The sequence below is a fragment of the Trachemys scripta genome, chromosome 5 (genome assembly GCF_013100865.1).
Source record: "Trachemys scripta elegans isolate TJP31775 chromosome 5, CAS_Tse_1.0, whole genome shotgun sequence".
In the NCBI taxonomy this organism is placed as follows: domain Eukaryota; kingdom Metazoa; phylum Chordata; order Testudines; family Emydidae; genus Trachemys; species Trachemys scripta.
In genome coordinates, this window is record NC_048302.1 from 134438695 (window position 1) to 134461977 (window position 23283).

Genomic DNA, 23283 nt, shown 5'->3' on the forward strand with positions numbered 1-23283 from the left:
CTCAAATAGGAGCAGAAAGGTCATTTCACCTCCGTATTTGGCACTGGTGCGACTGCTGCTGGAACACTGGTAAATTGGAGAGGGTTCGGAGAAGAACCTTGAGAATGATTAAAGGATTAGAGAACCTGCCTTATAGTGATAGACTGAAATGGCTTAATCTATTTAGCGGAACGAAGAGAAGGTTAAGGGGTGACTTGATCACAGTCCGTAATTACCTCTGGGGAACAGAAATCTGACAATGCAAAGGCTGGATGATCCAGTTAGATAAATTCAGGCCAGAAATAAGGTCACATATTTAACAGCCAGGGTATATAACTACCGGAACGATTTACCAAGGGTTGGGGTGGATTCTCCATCACTGACAATCTTTAAATCAAATGGGATGTTTTTCTAAAGGAGAGGATCTAGTTCTCTGGCCTGTGAGATACAGGAAGTCAGACTAGCTGATCGCATTGGTCCCTTCTGGCCTAGGAATCTGTGAGCGGGTTGAGAAACGAGAGCCTTGACAACCGCACTTTGTGACTGAAGTGCCCAGGGGACGGCGGTGATTCAGATCAAGCAAAACGAAAGAACGCAAGGAGACCGGAGAAAGGCATTGTTCTCACTTCAGAGACACTGACGACGTCAGGTGTCATGTCATAGGAAAGTGACTCAGACATTAAACACATCGTAATACTTTGCAGCACCTTCCATCTGAGGATCGTAAAGCCCTTGAGAGACATCAGTTTGTCAAACCTCACAACACCCCTGTGAGGTAGGTATTATTACCCCCATTTTACAGATGGGGAAACTGAGGCACAGAGCGGTGCAGCGAGTTGGCCAAGGCCACATAGTGAGTCAGTGGCAGAGTTGGGAGTAGGTCTCCCTGGCCCCCTGCTCTCACCACTGGTCCACACTTCTTCCCCCTTTTCATAATAAAACATTAGCAGCTCAGAAAGCAACCACATGGCTTGCACCATATGACGGGAACAAAGCATGTGGCTGGGGAACCCCCCGCTCCCTGAAATAGCCGTGCAGCTGAAACCCCGTTGCCACACAAGAGAAGCGCTCCCGGCTGGCTCGTCTTCAGAGCAACTTATTCTGCTGGGTTCTCCACGATTGTCACGGAGGAGGCCGGGGAGGGTGACCATAAAGATCCTCCAGGGATACGCCAGTCAGACATCCCACCGCTAGGTGGCGCCGTTTGAGTCGGCAATAGCATGGCCCCCCGGGACGCGTGGCTCGCCAGCTGCGGTAATAACGTCCAGCATTGGAGTCTGGTGGCGAGAGAGGCGCGCCATGGAGGAGAAGGTCGCTAGGTGCTGCCTTGGGGCTGGTCACCAGCCTCTTCCATCAGTGCTGGCTGCTTAGGAGAGCCAGATCTGCTCCTTCCCAGCCCAGCAGGCACAGCTGGGAAGGAGCAGAGTGTGGGTGATTCCCCTGGCAGGCAGCTGATGTGTCACGGTTAACCCCGCAAGCTGCCCACCCCACCGGTATAGCACCGTACCGCTTTCCCCTCCCCCGCATGTGCAGAAACATTTTCCCTCGTATAAAAATAGTCCTTTGGTATCCAAAAGAGCCCCGTCGCCCGCAGTAGTGCAAATGAGGAGAACCAGTTCGGGGAGCACATTCCTCTTGCTTTGTCCACATTTGTCATTTCTTAAAGGGGATGGAGGCGGACTGGACTTTGAACCCCGGGACGGGCCTAACGGAGAGAAGGAGAAAAACACCACGTTCGAGAGAGCGGAAACCAACCAGCCATTGTGCAGCTCTCGGCATTGAAGGGGCTTCATAAACATCAAGCTCCAACTCACGCCTGTGCAGAAAGACGGCTCGCGGCCCAGGCCCCACCCAAATCCTGCTGACGCCGGGGTCTGGCTTGTCTGCTGGGACTGTAACCCTTCGGGGCGCCCCCTTGTGTTTGTGCAGCCCCTAGCAGCATGGGGCCACGTTCCCGGCTGGCCCTGAGGCACTGCCGTAATAAATATGATTACCACTGAGACGCCAGCGCTCTGATATGGGCCCTATGGGGAATATTGCCAGGAAGGGCAATATTACTGAGGTCCCATTTGACGTACCGCATGGGAATGAGGCCCAGAGTGACTAAGAGGATGTCTACACTGCATTGTAAACCTGGGTCTGTGGGACCTGGGCTTGTGGACTCTGTTTCCAAGCCCACGCTTGAGCGTCCACACCACATTGGAAACTTGGGCTTGGACCCAGGTCTCCCGGCCATGCTAGTGTGTCTACACTGCGCTGCATCCGCACTGCACAATGACCAGGGCTTGGACCCAAGCCACAGCAGGACTCACCCCTCTACCGGTAGCTGCGTCCTGGGACCTGGAGCCTAAGCGCTTGTGTCCCCAAGTTAGACTGATCTGTGTGTGGACAGAACGGGGGCTTGGCTCAAACCTGAATCAGAGCCCAGGCTTAGGCCAGGTCTACGCTCAAAAGCGAAGTCGACCCAACCACATCGCTCAGGGGCAGGAAAAACCCGCACCCATGAGCAACACAGTGAAGCCGATCTGACCTCCTGCAGTATAGACAGCTCTGGGGTAATGATGGAAGAATTCTTCCGAGCGAGCTACTGGCTCCTGGCGTGGTGGATTACCTACGCCAATGGGAGACCCCTCCTGTCACTGCAGTGGTAGCGTTTCAAGTGCAGACATGCCCGTAGTGTGGAGTGGAGACATATGGAAAGTGATGTGCCCATGGTCACAGAGGGAGTCTGTGGCAGAGCAGAGGATTGAACCTGCAGTTCCCGCTCCCCAATCCGGCCTGTTAACCACAAGGCCATCCTTCCTGCTGGCAAGGCAAGCTCCTGCCACACAGTGCAGCGTCAGGGTGACGGCTGGAACGGGGAAGGGCGTGGGCAGGGAGGAAAAGGAGAAACAGCCCGGTCACAGCCTGGTTCCCTTGTTACTGCTGCTGCAGCCGGCTCTCTGCACTCTGGGCACATGGCAGGGAACAGGCCCCAACGCTGCAGGGAAATCCTGCACGCGCCACCGCCACCCCCCAGCCCTTCGGGTCTCTGGGCACAGCCTGGCAGGTTGCGGGCAGCTCAGGCTGAAGGAAAATGCCGTCTGACTGTACAGAAGTTTCCCATGCCACAGCCCCTTTGCCCGGGCCTCTGAGCGCAGCCCCTTCCCTGCCAGGGGCCTCTCAGTCAGCGAGAACTCGCTCACCCTTGCCCCACGGTGCCCCTCCAGCCGCACAGAGCATTTACTACCCCCACACAGTGCTTCCTCAAACATCCAGCTCCCTCCTCCTGACTGCCCCCCGGACCATTCCGCTGGACCCCGCTCAGCCCCAGCCCCCTCCTCACCAGCAAACCGACCGTCCCCTCGGGCACTCCATCAGGCTCTCTTTGCCCAGACTTCCCCCGGCACCACAAAGTGCTGTCTCCTGGGCCAGTCACCCGGCACCCCTCAGCCCGGGAGACTCACTGACTTGGGCCCTCTCAAGCCCCACGGACCATTTGCCTGGTTCCAGGAGGTGCCGGCCGCCGGCTCACTGTTGTTTCACACTCGTCAGCGCTCAGTGCTTTAGAGGCTGCCTGTAGTTCCTCCGTTACTGCTGTAGCAAGGGAATGGGGCATGTCTGCCACACCAGGACCCTGCTCTCTACAACTGCGGGGCAGGGGGGACCTGTCCTGGTGGCCTCAGCCCCAGCGCACTGAACCACGGGATCCTGCCAGGACGCAGCCGAGCTTCGAGCTTAACTCTGGACTTACTTGGTTAGGTACCTGGCAGAGCTGGCCCCTGCCGCCTTGAAGTTGGTGGGAGGGACCGTGACCAGCAGGGTCCGTCCCAGTGCCGAGGGAGGTGTCTTGGCCAGGAGAGGGCTCCCAGGCAGAGGCCGGCGAGGGGGTCCGTGCTTTGGGACGATCTAGAGGAGACCACGGTACAAGCAGGTGTCAATCCAGCTGATTCCCTGTCCCAGGAACAATCCCCAACTGCCCACAACACGGCCTCTCCCAGGACAGAGCTGGGGCTGCTGGGGACTAGAAATGGGGTATTGGTGTAGAGGTTGTGCCCCAGGGGACCCAGGCAGATTTCAAAGCCTCTCTTGCTGCTGTATATCGCTCACTCTGCCCACCACTGCAACACAGCCACCTCTTGGGGGGGACCCAGCAGCACAGCACCTCATTGGAAAGAACCACAGAGGCAGAAATCCCTTCTCGGGGTGGCGGCCCCGGGGCAGAGTCCTGTTCCGTGGACAGACAGGCCGCCAGCGTGGCAGCCTCTGGGGCTGTCCGCCACCAGCCCCGGGTGCACAAGGTGGGTCTGAACCCACGACCTTGGGATCTAAAAGCATGAGCCGCTACCGCTGGAGCTAGTGTCAGCTCAGAGGCAACGCATGGCCTCACCCCTAGAGGGGGACAAAGAGACACCCAGCGGTAGCCTGGGTCCTAGCAGCATTGAATGGGTCCCGGCTCATTGGGGTGGGAGAGGACACCTCATCGTACGCCAAGAGGGACTGACACAGCAATCAAACCCTCGTGCGTCGGGGAGCGACCAGGGAAACTCACCACAGGGGTCCTCACGGGGCTGCAGGGAAGAGGCTTCTTTGGAGGCAGCAGCTTGGGTTGGGAGCTGATCACTTTGGCTGGAATGACGGGGGATTTGCCGCCAGGAGGCGGCGGCCTGGACGGCTTGAGGTCTCGGTGGGGCTGAGCGGCTGGGCTGGGAGCCGGTCGAAGGGGGTGGACAATGCTGATGGGCTGGGAACCGTTCGGCTTGAGGGGGAAGATGCCCCTGGCTGTCTGCAAGACCGGAAGAACAAACAAATGGAGTCAAACCTAAGGCCCAGGTCCCCGGTCACTGGGAGGGGACTACCCTCCGCAGGCACCCAGCAGTTCAATGCCTACGTGTTCCTCTGCTCTGGTGCGGGTCAGTACTCAACTGTTCCTGCCTCTTCTCCTTCCCTTCTCCCTCACGTGACTGAAGGCCACGCTCAATCTTCGCAAGCGGAGTGGAACATAGCGCCTTGGGACTGTCGCCCCGAGAGAGGGACTAGGAATAGGGACTACCTTGGAAGTATCCAGCCCAGATTTTCCACCAGACCCAGTGCATTCTGGGAGAGGACAGGAGCAATATTCCCTCTAATTTTTTCCATCCATGTGTGGAATACATTTTGTTACATGCACCGAGGTATGTGCGGATGTGCGCCACCAGGAGAAACAAAAAACCTAGATATAATATATATATATTTTAAAGTGTTAAATAGGGATAAATTACTCCAGCCAGGACAGGTTAGGCATTCTAGAACTCACTACGCAAAGAATTAAATTTAAGTGTAAGAGAAATAAAATGTATGAAATGCACAGAAAGTTTCTGAGAGACGCCCTGCACTGTCTCTTTAAGGCACTCACTGAAAGCTCTCCTGAGCCCTGTCTCCCCTTCCCGGCTCTGCCGATATGGGGTACATGGGCGGGGCGGGGGGGGTGAGAGACAGACTGTGTGATGATCTGGCTGATGGGGAAGGCTCAGAGACTGTGCACTGTCTCTTTAAGAAAGACATACTCATTCACCCACCATAGTTCAGACCTCAGACCACAGCAGTTCCAAGTCCTGAGCCAGGCCGTCCCCTCTCCTGCTCTGCGGAGATGGGGTACAGGGGTGGGAGGAGGGGGAACACCCTGACGTCAGCATCTCCCTCCCACCGCACTCGGCACACCCAGGAGGAGGGTCCTGGGAGCAGCTGCAGGAGCAACACGGCTGCAAAGCAGCGGGAGGAGGGACACCTGAACACACGCCACCGGATGTGTGCGCACTGCTAATCAGCCGCAGGGCACTTGAATCCTTCCTGGGCGGCCACCCAGCTGTGCAGCTTAGAGGGCACACAGGAATCATAGAATCATAGAATCATAGAATATCAGAGTTGGAAGGGATCTCAAGAGGTCATCTAGTCCAACCCCCTGCTCAAAGCAGGACCAATTCCCAGCTAAATCATCCCAGCCAGGGCTTTGTCAAGCCGGGCCTTAAAAACCTCCAAGGAAGGAGACTCCACCACCTCCCTAGGGAACCCATTCCAGTGTTTCACCACCCTCCTAGTGAAATAGTTTTTCCTGATATCCAACCTGGACCTCCCCCACTGCAACTTGAGACCATTGCTCCTTGTTCTGTCGTCTGCCACCACTGAGAACAGCCGAGCTCTTCTCTTTGGAACCCCCCTTCAGGTAGTTGAAGGCTGCTATCAAATCCCCCCTCATTCTTCTCTTCTGGAGACTAAACAATCCCAGTTCTCTCAGCCTCTCCTCATAAGTCATGTGCTCCTAACCCCTAATCATTTTTGTTGCCCTCCGCTGGACTCTTTCCAATTTTTCCACAACAGGACAGGAGAGTTGCGAGCTCCAAGCAGCCGTCCAGCCAGAGCGGACATGCTCCCTAACCCCAAGGCGTCCTTCCACCATACTGATCCCAAGTGCCAGCGCTGGAACAGAACGACAAGCGGCGAAGCTGTCCACAGTCGCCGAGATTCAAAGTAAACTCCTGGCTTTGATCCATTGAAGGAGAGTCATTTGCCACCTCTGATAAGCGGCACCTTCGGGATGTCGTTCTAACCTGCCACCACTGCCCACCCCCCACCTTTGCCAGGTTGTCCCGGAGAAGATGGGACTTAGGGGAATGGTTCAGAAAGTGAACCACTGTTCAAAAGGCAGCGGTGAAAAGCAAATCAGAAGGAAGAGGCCTTGGTGGGAAAAGGAGCCACGTGATTGGATTAGAAGGGTCTTGTCATTACGTATGAGAGCATAACCTATTTTAGCTGGGTTATGAGTGGCTGGAAGCCTTCAATTAATGTAACAGTCAGTCAAGCACCAGCCAAGTTGCAGATTCTTGGCCCAATTCTGGTCTCTGTTACGCTGCTTTCTTTCTCAAAGCTCTGCTCTAGGAATTACCGTGGGGCAGTTCCCCAGCCTGCGTTACACAGGAGGTCAGACTAGATGATCACAACGGTCCCTTCTGGCCCGGAGTCTGTGGTATAAATCTGGAGTGACTCTTGGCTTCAGTGGGGTTATTCTGGATTTAGAGCAGAGCAGAATCTGGCCCTTCAGCCATGATGCTAATGAAATAAACCATGGCCACATACACCAACCCTCCAAAGTTGTCAGCAGGTGCAGAACCCACACCTCCAGCACCAATAAAACTACACGCCTTGCCTACTTGAGCTCCAGGAATCACATTGTTAGTGTCTGCCGGGTAGCAGATTTGGAGGTGTTGGAGTCAGCCGCTAGAGAGAGACGTGAGCACAAACACACGAAGCTGGTGCACCACTCTAGGCAGAGGAGACATAAACTCGGAGCAGTCGGTCATGCAAAGATCTGAGGCCCCCACTTACTTTGTTAGTGCTGTTGGCAGCTTTACCAGAGGAGGAAACATCCTGCAAGGTGAAAGCCGCGTTCAAATGGCCCCCATTTCCCTTCTGATGGATGGCGCCGTTCCTGCCCCCAATCAAAAACAGAAAACGCAGGACATAAAGAAAGTCAAACGCTTTGCAATTGCTGCCCTCACTGGTGTTGGCTGTCAGACCCCGGAATGGACATGTGAACCAGAAGGGGAAGCGAGTATGGTTACATGGCTGCTTTTAATACCCAAGGGAAGGTAGCATTTTCACGGAGGCATATTCTGAACGTGCCCTGGATGTAAATCGACAGATGGGGCTGGTTTCCTTTGCTGTTAACTGTGTTTTTAAATATTTGGGTGGGGCTCAGAGAGGAGGAGGATGGGGACCAGACAGAACACGTGAAATGCTGAACTGATCTGGTTTCTGGTTTGACACAGAAAACTTTTGCAGTCCCCTAGGACCAGATGACGACACCTGGATGGAGGTAGCCAGTGTTCGTGTAGGATGCACCTTAGTCTAATGGATCATTCCTGCTCAGTGCTTTGGAGGGAGATGCAAACTCCAATTCAGCCAGGAGAAAATCCCTTCCCAACCTCAAATCTGGCTATCAGTTTAACCCCAGGCATGCAAGCAAGAATCACACACTCTGATCTCACATCAGCGTATACTGCAAGTAACTCCACCGAAGTGACTCCACGTGAAACTGGCATTAGATCAGATCAGAGGTAGACCCAGATTTTTAGGCGTTGCAGGTGACTGTCAATGGGATTTTGGCTCCTAAGTGTCTAAATCCCTTCTAACAATGAAATTTAGGCTCCTAAATCAGGTAAGCATTGCAACGCTGAGCGCCACAGTGCCTAAATGCCTTTAACAATCTGGGCCCTAAGCTCTATACCGTTAACCCCACCCATTCTCTCCCCCAGTGAGTCGAGGCGCAGAATCAAATCATTGTGGGTGTCGCTGGGTCCTCAAGGGGGAGATGGTCTCTGGCTCCATCAGTCGCTCACCTGCCCGTCTCCTGGCTCTTCCTCGTGGTCTTTATCCATTTGCTCAGGAGTGAGTTCTTCCGTCTGTAGCACCAGTAGATCCCCAAAGCTGTAGCGGGGAGGATCAGCAGGAAGATGACCAGCATGGCGATCAAGATGGCTTCATGGTCTGGGGAGGAGGGGGAAGTGGAGAGATGAGGAGGGGGCTTGAAGTTGGATCAGCCCCTTACACTGGGGGTGGAAAACACCCGCTCCCATTTGACAGGCGGACCTCAGAGCAGTTCGGCGTAGAAACGCCACGATCTGCGTCTAGCCCCTTCCGTTGACTGCACCTCGTAGGGGCTCCCAGCAAACCAGTACAGAGCCGCCTTCTCTGACCACCAGCGCCGCAAACCCAGACCCCGATACCTTTGCTGTAGGCCTAACCTGCAGGCGCAAAACGGCATGCCTAATGTATGGCCCCCCCCCCTCCCCGGGGCAAGCTGGAGTTGCAGGCACAGCCTGTGGCACCTGCCCAGCCACCGGGGACCCGAGAAGTTGCTGAAGAGGCAGCTGTGGGGTAGCATTGCCAACAGCTCTCCCTGTGTGTGGTGTGGGGAGAACAGCTGGAGATGCCGAATGAACCTCCCCACGTGGGTACTGTCCCATCAGCTCGCCGTTCTTGTGGCACAAGAGAGCAGCTCCATGCTTCCTTCACTCCCACCTCCCATCCCAGGGAGCGGCCCGGCTTTGAGCTGAGGGGGGGTGTGGAAGCCCTGGGGCCACCTCCCCGCCCCCCTCCACCTCGGGCCTGACATCAGAACTCACTGTCGTGCTGCACGGGGCCGCTGTCCACGCTGCCCCCCAGGCCTGGCTTCTCGCAGTACGGGGGGGCCCAGCCGGCATCGCAGTGGCAGTTCTTGTTGCTGTTACAAACCTACAAGTGCAGGGAGAGGGGGGGTCAGGGCCAGGGCAGAGTAATGGTCAATAGCAGACTGGTAGGAGGACAAAGCACAAGGAGATGAGAAGCCGGTGACGAGCTCCCACAGGCAACCAACGCCAGAGGGGGCCCAACTGGGGAAGGAGGCGTAGCCACGGTTAGCTTCAGCCTTCCCAGGCTCCACCTCCCCAGGCGAGCTCACACAGCAGTGACAGCCGCACTGGAAGAGCTCCGGACCATCCGTCTAGGTGCCTCTATCACACCTCTCACGGCAGCCTGGGCGAGCCCACGGTTCTGGCCAGGGCATCTGTAATCATGGGATCAAACCAACGTCCTCATTGGCTGTCCCTTTCCCCCTTCCAGCAGGGTGAAGTGCTCGAGCCTTCTAGCAGCCCATCCGGACATCTGCAGGTCCAGTTCCGTGGACTTCGGCGAGGCAATGCTCTGACGTCGCATCGCTAAACCAACTGTGCTCTGGAAGCCCTTTTCTCCACCCACGCTCAGGAGGGGGGATTTTCGCCTGCAGAACTTTGCACTCCACCCAAACCGCTCCAAGTTCACTCACCCTCTACTCATCAAGGAGTCCTTGGGGGCCTGCTGGGAAGATACTTGTTTACCAGACGCTCAGGATTCATGTCACAGGGAGCCCTGCCTGTGGAGACCAAATCTTCATCCCCTCTAAACTTTTCATCAGAATGGCTCCTTTCTGGCCTATGAATCTTCCTCCTGCTCGAAGGTCTCAGCCGGGCTTCTGAGCATGGCTGGGCACTAAGCTACGACAGGCATCTGAACCACGCTCCAACCACTCCCAAACTGAGGCGAAGTTCAGGTCTAGAACCCAGGTCCTTAGAACCCTGGTGATCCAACCTGCTCTCCTCAAACTCGGCTCCTGACTCAAACAGACTGACTCAGCCCCTTCTCTACTGGACATGGATGCAAAGGGCAGGTGGCCACTTGGCTGTGAGATGCTCGCCTCACTGGAGAACCTGAGCCAAACTCAGGACTCCACCAAAGCTCGGGGATGGTTACTCACCCCGTGGCCATGGCACTGGGAAATGCACTTCTCCAGCTCAAAGAAGGAAGCGTTCTGGCACCTGCGATCCTTGCAGACCTGAGGGAAATGAGCGAGGGGGGAGTTAGTGGGGAAGGACCTAGGAGTTCAGATAGGAAAATGTGACCTTGCACTCCTCAGCTAGGACCACGGGGACCTCGACAACTTGGGAAATAGAGCCTCCAACTCCAGTCACTCCGCAGTTGTAACATGCAAACCCCAATAATATCTTACACTCTTCAGACCTGATTAGCGAATCCAGTCCAGCCCGCACTGCCTTCTCCCTTCCCCGTAAGTGCCGGCTGGGTCCCCAGAGCACTTCCCCAAGGGCTCAGCCAGGGCGATATTCCTGGCACGCCAGCAGCAAGGATCCACTGCCCCACTTTGGAAACTCATTCCTAGTCTGACCTGGCTGACTTCCTTTGTGAAGCGCGTGGAGATGCAGGGTGAGCAGTGTTGCCCCAGGGCAAGCGATCACCCCCTGTTGGGGTCAGGAGCCGTCCCAGCATGGAGACTCTCCTCAGCTTGGTTCTGTCCCACCCGGAGGTGCCCTCAAAAGTTCTGCCCCTTCCACAAACCTGGTGCTTGATAGCTGCTTACACCCTGTTAATGCATCATCCCTTCGACGCCCGTATCCTGGCTCTACCCGGGCATCGCCCCTTCGCCCCCCATATCCCGGCTCTACCCTCCCTGCCAGGGCATCGCCCCTTCGCCGCCCGTATCCCGGCTCTACCCGGGCATCGCCCCTTCGCCTCCCCGTATCCCAGCTCTACCCGCCCTGCCAGGGCTTTGCCCCTTCACCGCCCGTATCCCGGCTCCACCCGCCCTGCCAGGGCATTGCCCCTTCACCGCCTGTATCCCGGCTCTATTGCTCTTACCCCTTCCTCTCAGGCCAGCCCTTTGGCTCTCCCACTCTTCCCTTTGCTATGGAACTTTCCGACGAGGACCTGCCCCCCGCACACACAGACGTGTGGGTTGTGCTGTGATGTTCAGCACTGGAGGGACGGGATCACATTGACAGCCCAGAGACTGGAGGCCTGTTTCGGGCCTCCCGCCAGCCTTGATCTCTCCCACCACCGGGCCTGCACCCTAACCTGCAGGGACCATCTCTCTGGGTCTGGAGGGAGCTCAGCAGGGAGCTGGCCCCTCGGCCCAGCCAGTCCTGCCTGCCAAGCAGGAGGCTAACTCATGCCCCCTGTGGCAGTGGGGGCACCAGTTCTCTGAAGCCCGTACTCAGGCCAATTCCCTTCAGCTGCAGTGGCGAAGGGGGTCAGGAGCCCCTGTGTGTCTTGCATCGTCCTACCCAAGGCTCTGCTGGGTGACTCTGCATGAACCAAAGGCCACAGCGTCCTCCGACCGTTTGAGGGGGTGTGGGAGGAGGGGGCACTTACCATCCCATCCCCGCACTTGGTCCCCGTCATCACCAGGCCGGGGTCCGACAGGTCCCCCTCGTCGTCCTTGGTGGCGTACATGAAGGTGCCTCTGCATTTCACCTCCCGCCCGTTAAAGCGGATGGTGGTGTCCATGGAGACGGTGTTGGTCCCCTTGGGTTTCCTGGCCGAGCTCTGGCACTGAATCTTGCCGCACTTGGCGTCTCTAGGAAGAGAGGCACCGAGGTTACCAAACAGGCCCTCGCTGGTCGAGCTGAACTCGTCAAGTTACTGGCCCCCCCCGCGGTATCAGAGAGGATCGGGACGTGCTGTAGGAGGAGCTTAACAAAGCAAGGGATTCTGGGTAATTCACGAGTTGTCTGCTTAAGCACCTGGCGTCGGTTGTCTCACACGACACCGCCTGCTAGGCCAGGGCCCCTGATTCCAGAGAAGTTGATTGCTCATTCCCCAGAAACACTCAGGCCCAGAGCGATTTCATTTGGACCCATCTCCCCGCAGTGTTGAGAGACCCCTCACTTGCCTAAGTGCCACCTCTAGCATCTGTGTGCCAGGGACGAGTCAACCAGCCCTGCCAGGGAGCTGAGGGGATGGACCACAAACGATTCTCTCTCTACACCAGACCCTGCCCCGGGGTGGCATGAATGTCTTCATGAAGAGGGTGCGTGCTACCAATGGAGCAATACACAACAGTTCCTCTCCAATCACCCGTTTCACGCTCCGATACTATCACTGGCCTCTCGCCTACTGACCGGCAGGCACATGAGGGTGACAAACCTACAGCTGCTAAATCACAGAATCGTAGGACTGGAAGGGACCTCGAGAGGTCATCTAGTCCAGTCCCCTGCACTCGTGGCAGGACTAATTATCTAGACCATCCCTGACAAGTGTTTGTCCAACCTGCTCTTAAAAATCTCCAATGATGGAGATTCCGCAACCTCCCTAGGCAATTTATTCCAGTGCTTAACCACTCAGAGTTAGGAAGTTTTTCCTAATGTCCAACCTAAACCTCCCTTGCTGCAATTTAAGCCCATTGCTTCTTGTCCTAGCCTCAGAGGTTAAGAACAACAATTTTTCTCCCTCCTCCTTGTAACAACCTTTTATCTACTTGAAAACTGTTATGTCCCCTCTCAGTCTTCTCTTCTCCAGACTAAACAAACCCAATTTTTTCCACCTTCCCTCATAGATCATGTTTTCTAGACCTTTTTTGTTTCATTTTTGTTGCTCTTCTCTGGACTTTCCCTAATCTGTCCACATCTTTCCTGAAATGTGGCACCCAGAACTGGACACAATACTCCAGTTGAGGCCTTGTCAGCGTGGAGTAGAGCAGAAGAATTACTTCTCGTGTCTTGCTTACAACACTCCTGCTAATACATCCCAGAATGATGTTTCCTTTTTTTTTGCAACAGCGTTACACTGTTGACTCACATTTAGCTTGTGATCCACTATGACCCCCAGATCCCTTTCCGCAGTACTCCTTCCTAGGCAGTCATTTCCCATTTTGTATGTGTTCAACTGATTGTTCCTTCCTAAGTGGAAATCAGACACTGTGCTACCTGCTAGGAGGCGGAATTGAGCCTGGCCTTCAGGAGGGAGGGAAGAAGAAACCAGGTTCTGGCTAAGGGAAGCCTAGACACCGACGCTGCTAGTGTGAGGATCAAACTCAGACTCTTCGGCACCGGGAGTACATGGGGCCTCCCCCTGAGCTGCCGGGGATCTCCAGGAGCTAGGAGTGAGCAGCAGGCTGTTACCACAGGAGCCAGCTGCTAGGGGGAGCCGTGATCACACTCACTAAGCTGGTGTGTTACACGTGTGGGTGTGAATCCCCAGCGCCCACCTCCGGTCACATTTCACGTAATGCCCCTGGCTGTCCTTGCCGCAGTTCCCATACGTGTCGCCGGCCGTGTTGACATCTTGGAAACAGGCATCGGGAGCCGGCCAGGCGCCTGGAGGGGAGAAGAATCAAGGCGGCGTGAGCATTCCTGCGTGCAGATCCCACGCCGTGGGGATGGCAGGGGTGGAAAGCCAGAGCGAGGGCAGGAGGCTCAGAGGTTGGAGCGGTGTGGAGCAGCCTCTGGGTTTGCAATGCGGGGCTGGAAACGCCCGGGGTGCAGGGTCTCCCCGGAGACGCCTGTGGCTCCAGCGTCAGACAGCGATCGCACCCTGGCTGCACAGAGGCAGCATGGAGACTCGGGGGGGAGAGGAGGGGCAGGGAGAGGAGGAGGATTCGCTTTTGCTCTGTGGCTTCGCGGTGGAATTCAGTCTTCAGGGCCATTTCCCCTGCTGCACTGCAAGACTTCTCCCTGCCGCAGTACACAGCCCAGTCCAGCAGGTGGCACTAACAACACGCTAACGGGAAGATTCTCCATCCGTATGGGAAAACGGGACAGGCCGAGAGCAAAGTCTCACACCTGCTAATCTGCAGCCTACGAGCCAGGCTCCCCGCTCCGCCCGTACTTGAATGACCAGGGTGCAGTGGCTGCGTATCGCTAGCGTGTCTGCACTGGCGTGCGGAGCCGGCGTGCATGGGCAGCGCATGCATGTGGCTGCAGGGTGCACCTGGTGTGCATATGCAGCATGCACTGGGATGGAAGGGTGCGTGTCCCACGGAGGGGCCGCCCAAATACCCAAGCCCCAGACCTAATGCAGCCAGAACTGCCCTGGGAAGCAGCAGCCCCAGTCTGGAAACACGCCGCCACTTGGGCCTGAACATCGCAGGCTCGTCCCGACTGCAGGGGAACATCGTCGGACGCACCGCCTGGGGCAAGCTCGGAGCTGTTCGGTGTGTCCCACCCCCCCGCCAAAGACAGGCGCGAGCCCTCACACCGAGCGAGAGCGAGGAATGGAGGGGGAGGGAGCCGGGCTCACCTGGGCCCCAGAGCTGCACGCACTGCTGGTGATGAGTCAGGCACATGCCATTGCTGCAGTATGCCTCCCCGCCGGCGCAGGCCGAGCCATCCAGCAGGTACACGTTGCCGGGGCAGTAGGGCGAGGCCCCCGTGCAGTATTCAGGGAGGTCACAGGATCCGGCCGGCTCCCTGCACATGGTCCCAGCTGTCTTCAGCTGCCGGAGCCAGAGGAGAAGAGAGACATTTGCACCTTGGTCCCATCAGCCACAAAAAGCCCTTTAGCCCCCCCCCCGGTAGCCACACCTGTTAGCCTGGTCCCCACCGTCACCCCTGAGACCCCCAGTGCGGTGGGTTGGAGGCTGACCGGCAGCTGGTTTGGCCATTCCATCAGCATTGGGATTGGCCCTGCTCCGTCCTGAGCCTCCCACCTGGGGCCCAAACGCTGCTCCTCACAGCCAGCGAGGGCAGGAAATCCAGGCCTCCTGCCTCCCAGCCCCATGCGGGAGCAGCCAGCAGGGCTTCCCGAGGCCCTCCAGAGCCAACCCAAGGGCAGGTTGAGGTAGAGGATTAAGCTGGGGCACGGCACACCCAACAGTGGGCTCCCTTCCTCAAACCCGAACTTACACAGAGCCATCTGCTCCCACCTCCCTCCCCCAGCCCGGCCCGGCTACCTGGCAGCTCTGACAGCAGTCCCCGTGGGCGCACTGGGCTCCGGCCTTCAGCGTGCAGTTGTGTGCGTTGCAGCAGGGGTTGGTGCACTCCTGTACGGGGAGAGCCAGCCACAGGGGTGAGCTGGCTACTTGGCCTCTCTCAAGCTGACCCTGGTCATTCCCTTCCCACCCCCCCACCCCTGCTCAGGGCTGGCTTCTGAGGACCCTCCCCAAGATAGCTCTTCAGCCCTCCTTCGGGGTTGAAGCACTTCACCGAGGTCAGTATTATTACCCCTATTTTGCAGATGGGGAAACTGAGGCACGAGGTGGGGCGCAACTTGCCCTCCCAGGCGAGCGGCAGGACCCCCGGGCTAACAGCCTTTGGCCTGAACCTCGTCCCGGTTCACACTGATGACACACCATAGGGTAGCGCCCAGAGGCCCCGGCAAGATCAAGACCCCACTGTGCTAGGTGCGGCACAAACGCATTGTAAGCGCTCAGAGTCAGAGGGTCTGATCTAAAGCCCACTGAATTGAACCGAATCCCTTCCCGCTTCTGTCCCCTGTTCACTCCCCCTCCATCCAGGGGGTGTTCTGCCCCTGCTCTGCCCTGCCAGGGGCACAGCAGATAACGGCGCCAACGGCGCCCCCATGGGCACAGCTCAGTTCTCCTTGCAGAGCCGAGAAACCTACCCCCAGCTCCCCACAGTCGCACTCCTCCCCGTCCTCCAGGAAGCCATTTCCACACTTCTTGCCCACCACCAGGTCTTTGGTGCTGGGCATGTTGAAGAGACACATCCCGCCTCCCTTGTGGAAGTAACTCTCCAGCTGTCTCCTGCTACAGAAGCTGAACACGCGAGGGAATGGGTGGCTGCAGAGTGGGAGAGAGAGACGGGGAGATATTTAAATCGGAGCAACCAGTTCCCACGGGGAGAAGGAAAGGCGCAGACACACCTGAGCCTGGCAGCCCGAATGCCTGGGAATTAGAGAGCACAGGGTCTTCAATGCACATGCAGTGATATCCAGCCCTAGGCACCACTTAATCCCTGTTTTGAAACAGGCCCTGGGGCCAGACTGCATAGTACTGGAGAGTAATGACCAAAGCATCTTCCAGAGCAGGGTCACTTGGGCAAGCAGCCTGTGAAGTGCTCAGGTATTGCAGTGATGGGGCCAGAGAAGTTCCTACGGTAGATTATTCTTGGGGGAATTCTGCGCCATTGCACAAGTGCAGAATTAATGTCACCCGCAGATTTTACTCTTTCCCCGCAGAAAAACTAATGGCAGCGGGAGGTGGGTCTGGTTTGAGTGTCAGGAGCAGCCGGGGGAGATGTAAATCGCCACCTCAGGGGATGGGGATGGGCTCTCTCCGCCCCTCTCACTCACTATCGTGGTGCGCCCAGAGCTGGGGAGGGGCTGGGCTAGGGATGCCATAGCTGGTGGCTCCTACTGTGCACCCAGGGGCCAGGGCCAGGTCAGAGTCATACCCGCCTCTGGAAATGACCCCCAGCTACAGGAAGCCCAACGACCCCCCGCTTCCTGCCCCAATCGCTCCCCAGCTGCGGGGGGGAGGGGTCACCATATGAGGAACTGCCCCCTCTTCTTCCCAGCCCCCATGCATCTGGATCACCCCACACTCAGAAGCTTCCACCTCTCCCTCCACCTGGACCGCCCCACCAAGGCCCCCACATCCAGACTCCCACCCCACTGAACCCCAACCAGCTGCAACCAAACCCTCACCCACCTCCCAGGCTCCCCCCCGCTGAGCCCCAACCACCTTCAGCTGGATCCCCCACAGAATCCCATCCCCTGCACCCAGAACCCCACAACGAGCCCCTGTGCTTCCAGAACACCCCTCCCCCAGCACCTGGACCCCCCACTGCGCCGCCCGCACCTGGATTGCTCCACACAGAACCCTCTCACCACACCTGGCTCCCCCCCACACTGAGCCCCTCCGCACATGGCTCCTGCCTGCCCACGCCTGGATCGGGGGGCAAGACTGGGCGTGCGTGTGAGACTCCGTCCCTCTTGCTTGCTATAGAGCCATAGAGATGTGCTAATATGCCTAGTAAGGAACCTATTTGTCAAAAACCATTCCCAGAGTCTTTTTTGTTGTTTGTTACAGGCATTTTGAAATAAATTACCTAAATCAGCAGTTCTCAAACTTTACTAACCCATTTTGGTAAAGGATCCCCATTTTGATTTTAAAAATTTTTGCGGCTCCCTCAAGGACCCCACTCAGCCCCAGGCGCTGCCCCCCCCCCCCCCCCTCCCCCCAAGGCCCCCCCCACCTCTTCCTGCCCCCGCTCCTCTCCCTCCCTCCCAGTGCCTCCTGCACGCCGCTGAACAGCCGTTCCCCAGTGTGCAGGAGGCACTGGGAGGGAGGAGGAGGAGTTGATCAGCGGGGCCCCTGGACTGCCCTTGCAGACCCCTACTGGTCCACGGAGCCCAGTTTGAGAAACACTGACCTAAATAACTGAAAACGATGTGATTGTGTTGTGCTATTTTGACAAAGCGAATATTGTGTGCAGAAATTGGAATTTTTTGGTGCAGAATTGCCTCAGGAGGAGCAGATAGATAGAAACCCCTTTCAGACGAGACCCGTGAAGCAGGAACTTGGCTCTTCAGAGGGGAACGGCTAGTGAGTTTGCCTGTTCGGTGAATCTGTGGCTGGGTCCGTACAGAAACCCCCGGTGTCAGCGAAACCACCCGAGGTAGGTGTGGGGAGAGCGTGCCCCGCCTCACCACAGAAACACAAAGACTCTGGCTCTGAGGAACAGCAGCGCTCCTGTTAAATACCCTCCAGCCGCTGGAAAGAGACGTGACCACACGCGTGTGCAGGCCTGAATGGAGGGTAGCGGTAAAACACGCACCAGCTACTTCATGATAACTCAGACACGGCGCTCATCGCTATGCCGGACTCTGGGAAGGGCAGCACCCCTGGGGCCTGCAATGAACAAGGCACTCGGGGCAGCCATGGCCAGACGCTCCCTTCGCCGACACCCTCTCACCCAGTGGCAGCGGCCATGACGCAGCCTCCTTGAGCCGGGGTGGCCTCCACGCAGCAGCCCTCGTTGTCGTGGCTCATGCCGAAGTTGTGCCCAATTTCATGAGCCATGGTGGCGGCGGCTCCGATCGGCAGGTCCGAGTGGTCCTGGTGCAGAGAGGGGAAGGGACAAAGACAGCATCAGGGCCTCCGCCATCCAGGCCGGGGAGAGCAGCTCGGCCTGATAAAGGAGCTGGTGCCAGCTGGCTCAGAAGGGCTGGGATTGTTTCCCAGGGGGTGAGGAAAGCAGAGGATGCCCGTGGCACCTCAAGGCTAGTCTCCGCCTGGAATCCCAGCGCCGAGGGGCACGGGGAACCGAGATGCAGAATGGAGCCAGTCAGAGTCAGAGATCAGGGCCTAGATTTGGACCCAGAGCTTCCCATGGGGAGGTGTCAGATCCGGAATCGTGGTTCAGCCCCCTGTGAAATTCAACCCCAGTTCTGAGTTTCCCCAATTTCCGGGACATTTGGGTGCAGGGCGAAGGCAGGATTGTGTCGCACAGCTCAAGGGGGACCCCAGGATCTGGCCCCCCTGTGAACAAGCGCCAAGGCCTCTGACCACAGAGGGAAAGGGCTCCGGCTGACAGAGGAGCGAGCGCCGCTAAGCTCCGACCCTGGAGCCTACAGCTACTGACACTGCCCAAGAAGGCCTGGGCCAGCGGAGGAGCGAGCGGCTCAGGAAACACAAGGCCGGGCAGATCTTGCCTACAAATTCTACGGGCACCGGCTCTGAAGGCTGCTAACTTGGCCCAGGAGAAGAGGGAGCAGCAATGACATAACCCCAGCAGGTGGGAGGAGGCCGGGGGGGGTGCCCCAGAGACCGAGGGGATAATGGGAACCCCCTTCTCCTTACCGCGCTCACACCTCCCGAGTTCTCTGCGCTGCACATCCCCTCCAGCGGGGCCATCCCAATGGTCGTCCCTCGGAAGTTCCCGCCGCTGTCCAAACGCGCACCGGAAACGAGAAGGGACGGGGGGGCTTGCGTTAGAGCGCCTGGAGGCAGAGCGCTCGCCTGGGGAGACACCCACAGAGAAACCAGGGGACTCACGTCAACAGCTGGGCATTGTCGTGCTTCTTCCGAGACCTCAGCGCCTTCTTCCACTGCAGGAAGGACCACAAAGTGGCGTTGGCGTCACTGGTGACCGTGCACTGGTCCCTCTCCGTCCACACTTCCAGGCCAACGAGGGCCACTTTGATATTCAGAGACCTGTAAAACTGAGCAAGGGGGAAGATGACCAAACAGTGCTTCACAGCTGGGCCTCCGGCGGACTCCTCTGGATTCAGACCACCTCTGCCACGCTTCCCTCCCCACCCCATGGGGCAGAGGGCGTCATGTGTTCATGTCTCACGTTGCTAGATGACACACTGGTTCTGTGAGTCCTAACCTGCCGTGATCCCGTAAGGGAAGAGCCGAACCTTAGCCCCCTAGTGGTCTGCACCCTGGACACGGTGGCCTGGCTTGTGCCAGTGGGAGGCACCCAAACTGGACAGGCCAAAGGGCAGGGACCAGATGAAGAGCAGGTGTGCCACAGCCCTGCTCCTGCCCTAAGTCATGCTGGACAGCACAGGAAGGATTCACTCAGTGGCCCTGTGACTAAATCGAGACGCAACAACGCTGGGAACCTTGGGGATAGGCCAGTGGCGCCGTCTAAGGCAAAGGCTTGCCTGTCCGGAGCGGGGTCCTCAACTCAAGTCTCAGCGCTGTGAGCCTGGTGCCCAGGGACGCAAGGTGCTGTACACACGCGGTGCCACGCAGACAGAGAACAACCTGCTCTGCCAAGGGCACCCGGGCGTTACCTTGTCCACGTAGTTGGCGATCTCCAGGATCCGCTGCTTCGTTTGGCCCAGGTTGCGATTCTGTTTGAGGAACTGGAGAGAGGGGAACAAACAAGCGATTAGGCTAGGCAGGAGGGCGTATTTAAGTCCCTTCTTAAGCAAAGCTACTGAGGGACCTTGCTCGACAACCGCACAGGACTGGTGGGAGTGGATCTCACAATAACTTCAGCCATGGTCAAAAGAGATGGTGCCTGTTACCATCGCCCAAGACGGGGCGTCTGGGGTGGCCATGCCAGGCATTCAGGGGCTCTGCACATGGAACAACAGGGGGGTACAGCTATTTCTCTCGACCTCAGCAGCCACTGGCCCAAATGAACTCTGACCGCAGCAGCGGCAATGCGCCTAGCCTGTTGGGGCGCGCATGAGAAATCATTGGGTTAGATTAGCTACCCCCAGGAGTGGCTCCTCCTCAGCGACTTCCTGCCAATCTAGCACCTCCAGCTCGGGCAGCTGGAAGGGAGGGGTTCCTGTCTGTTAGCGGAGCGTCCCGTTATTCAGTGCCCTGCCCAGACACACGACATCGCCGCAGGCCCCTAACTGCGCCAACGCCTCCTCCAGACAAGGGATGAGCGTTCCCAGGCCTCTCCTTTGTGGAGAGCTGAACTGCCGGGAGATTTCCTCTTGTGCTTCACCCAGGTCCGCCTCGGGATCTATTGCACGGATTAGCGTCTCGGGGACCACGCTGGGGACCGGCTGCCCACTTCCGCTCCCGTAACTGCCGGGCATTGCTCAGGTTGGCGCCGCACTGCCGGGACAGGCGTCCGTGCGTTTTTAGCTGCCTTGCCACGGGACTTAGCCATGGAAAGCCAGGGGGAGAAGCCAGAGCCACAGGGCTAGCTGACCTCTGCACACCGCAGCTTGAGAACCTGCAATTTAAATCTCTGGGCCCAATTCTCAGCTGAGGATGAGCAGAGAGGGGAGGGGGAAGAGAACTGGTTACAGCTCCCTGATCCCAAGGACTAGTCTGCACGGGCCTGGCGAAGGCTTGAGTACCCGAGGAGCTGCTCTAACACGCTACTGGCACTGGCTCTCTAACCGACCCTAAGCCAGCCGAGGACAGGTAGGACAGAGGCCAACTCTGCCATTCCCAATCTCCAACATGCCCCCTACAGAAGCCGGGGGAATTCCCTGCTGGCTACTCACAGCCAGGCAAGAATCAGGCGCTGGGTGTCCCATTGTCAGCTCCCACACAAACAGGGCGTGGGAGGAGTTAGCGACGACTGCCCCTTGTTTAAAGGGACAGCGCCAGCATACGCACGGCCTGAAATGGGGACCTGGTACAAACGAGCTCTTACAGAACCGCACAGCAACCGGCACGCTGCCACGATTCCTTTAATTTCAAATAAAAGGGTGTGTCTGCCTGGCAAGTGAGCAGCTGCCTGTGGCAGTTGCAGCCCAAACCCCGTGGCCCTGGGAACCTCAGCGGGAAACTGAGTGTGCACCAAAGGGAAAGGGACTTCGCTGAGTTCCACTGGCCGAGCTGAGAGGGCTGCGAAGGATAAACATGAGGACAGAAGTAGTGCGAAGCCAATGGGGTTCCCAGGCCTTGATCTGTTGCAGCTGCTGAGGTGGGTGAGCCCCCAGGAGATGAGGTCCTGTGCTCTCAGCACATCAGAACTGGGGGCTAGGAACTCCTGAGCTCACATTCAGACTCCAACACTGACATGCTGTGTGTCCTTGGGCAGACACTGGCCCGCTCTGTGCCTCAGTTTCCCCACCTGTGACGTGGAAGGTATTAGAGCCTCACCTTGGGGTGAGGATTCATTTGCTCATGTCTGTCATGTGCTTTGTATGGGAAGTCCTATATAAAATCCACCCCTCTGAGCTCTTCCAAGGCAGTGACTCAGGAACAGGGCACGGACAGCCGTGCTTCATCGAGCCAGGCACCCGTCCTTTGACGCTGACTTTTACATACCCCTGCAGTCACCCCATCTCTCCCAGGACTGATTTGCGAGCCTGATCATCCGAGTGTTAGACCCGCAATAGAAGTTTTTCTACGGGATGGGGAGCAAGCAGATACCGGACAGTGTTGGTATACGATATTTTGAATGCTTTTTTCTCCATATTTTTCTCGGAACGTAAGATTGTTTTTGCACAAAGAGTTCTAATAGTCCTTGACCTTAAGTCCTTGCTTCAGTTGCTAACTTGCAACGCACACATTCATGTCAAGCCCGCGTCATTCATACCAGGCCTCAATGACCTAAACAGGGGTAGGCAACCTATGGCACGCGTGCCGAAGGCAGCATGCGAGCTGGTTTTCAGTGGCACTCACACTGCCCGGGTCCTGGCCACCGGTCCGGGGGGCTCTGCATTTTAATTTAATTTTAAATGAAGCTTCTTCAACATTTTAAAAACCTTATTTACTTTACATACAACAATAGTTTAGTTATATATTATAGACTTATAGAAAGAGACCTTCTAAAAACGTTAAAATGTATGACTGGCACGCGAAACCTTAAATCAGAGTGAATAAATGAAGACTTGGCACACCACTCCTGAAAGGTTGCCAACCCAACCTATAACATATTACATGGATAGATATGAATCACAATGTATATTGATTTTTATATTATATATAAATCTCCCAACATTCTCCCTTCTTGATACATGATTAATACCACTCATTATTGTATCACTTTCTAATTTTGCAAGCAATTCAATTGTATATATTACTTGCTTTAAAACTTGTTGTTGCTTTTTTATTTGGCAGTATAAACATAGGTTAACAAAATTATTAATGCAAATATTATTACAGTAGGATGTAGCATTACATTTAAAAGAGCTGTGACACTGGGAGATCATTTTTAAAAAACATTATACACCTCCACTCCGATACAACGCGACCCGATATAAGACGAATTTGAATAGAACGCGGTAAAGCAGTGCTCCAGAGCGGGGCTGCGCACTCTGGTGGATCAAAGCAAGTTCGATATAACACTGTTTCACCTATAACACGGTAAGATTTTTTGAAAGGTTTCAGAGTAGCAGCCATGTTAGTCTGTATCCGCAAAAAGAAGAACAGGAGTACTTGTGGCACCTTAGAGACTAACAAATTTATTAGAGCATAAGCTTTCGTGGACTACAGCCCACTTCTTCGGACGCATACGCATCCGAAGAAGTGGGTTGTAGTCCACGAAAGCTTATGCTCTAATAAATTTGTTAGTCTCTAAGGTGCCACAAGTACTCCTGTTCTTCTTTTTGCGGATACAGACTAACATGGCTGCTACTCTGAAACCT

The 23283-nt window shown here is 56.6% G+C and overlaps 1 protein-coding gene across 1 annotated transcript in view; it reads right to left on the bottom strand.

The window, feature by feature from the left end:
- Positions 1-580: 580 nt before the first annotated feature.
- The window catches only part of ADAM33 (ADAM metallopeptidase domain 33), a gene marked incomplete in the record, with an annotated part of 75505 nt that continues 52802 nt past the window's right edge, over positions 581-23283 (bottom strand). The window contains 16 exon segments of the mRNA XM_034772285.1: positions 581-1684; positions 3713-3867; positions 4511-4744; positions 7321-7423; positions 8334-8481; positions 9120-9228; positions 10265-10342; positions 11674-11878; positions 13508-13616; positions 14539-14734; positions 15191-15280; positions 15862-16039; positions 18177-18319; positions 19064-19148; positions 19259-19425; positions 20008-20079. Of these exon segments, the coding sequence (XP_034628176.1) occupies positions 1633-1684; positions 3713-3867; positions 4511-4744; positions 7321-7423; positions 8334-8481; positions 9120-9228; positions 10265-10342; positions 11674-11878; positions 13508-13616; positions 14539-14734; positions 15191-15280; positions 15862-16039; positions 18177-18319; positions 19064-19148; positions 19259-19425; positions 20008-20079 (2124 nt within the window).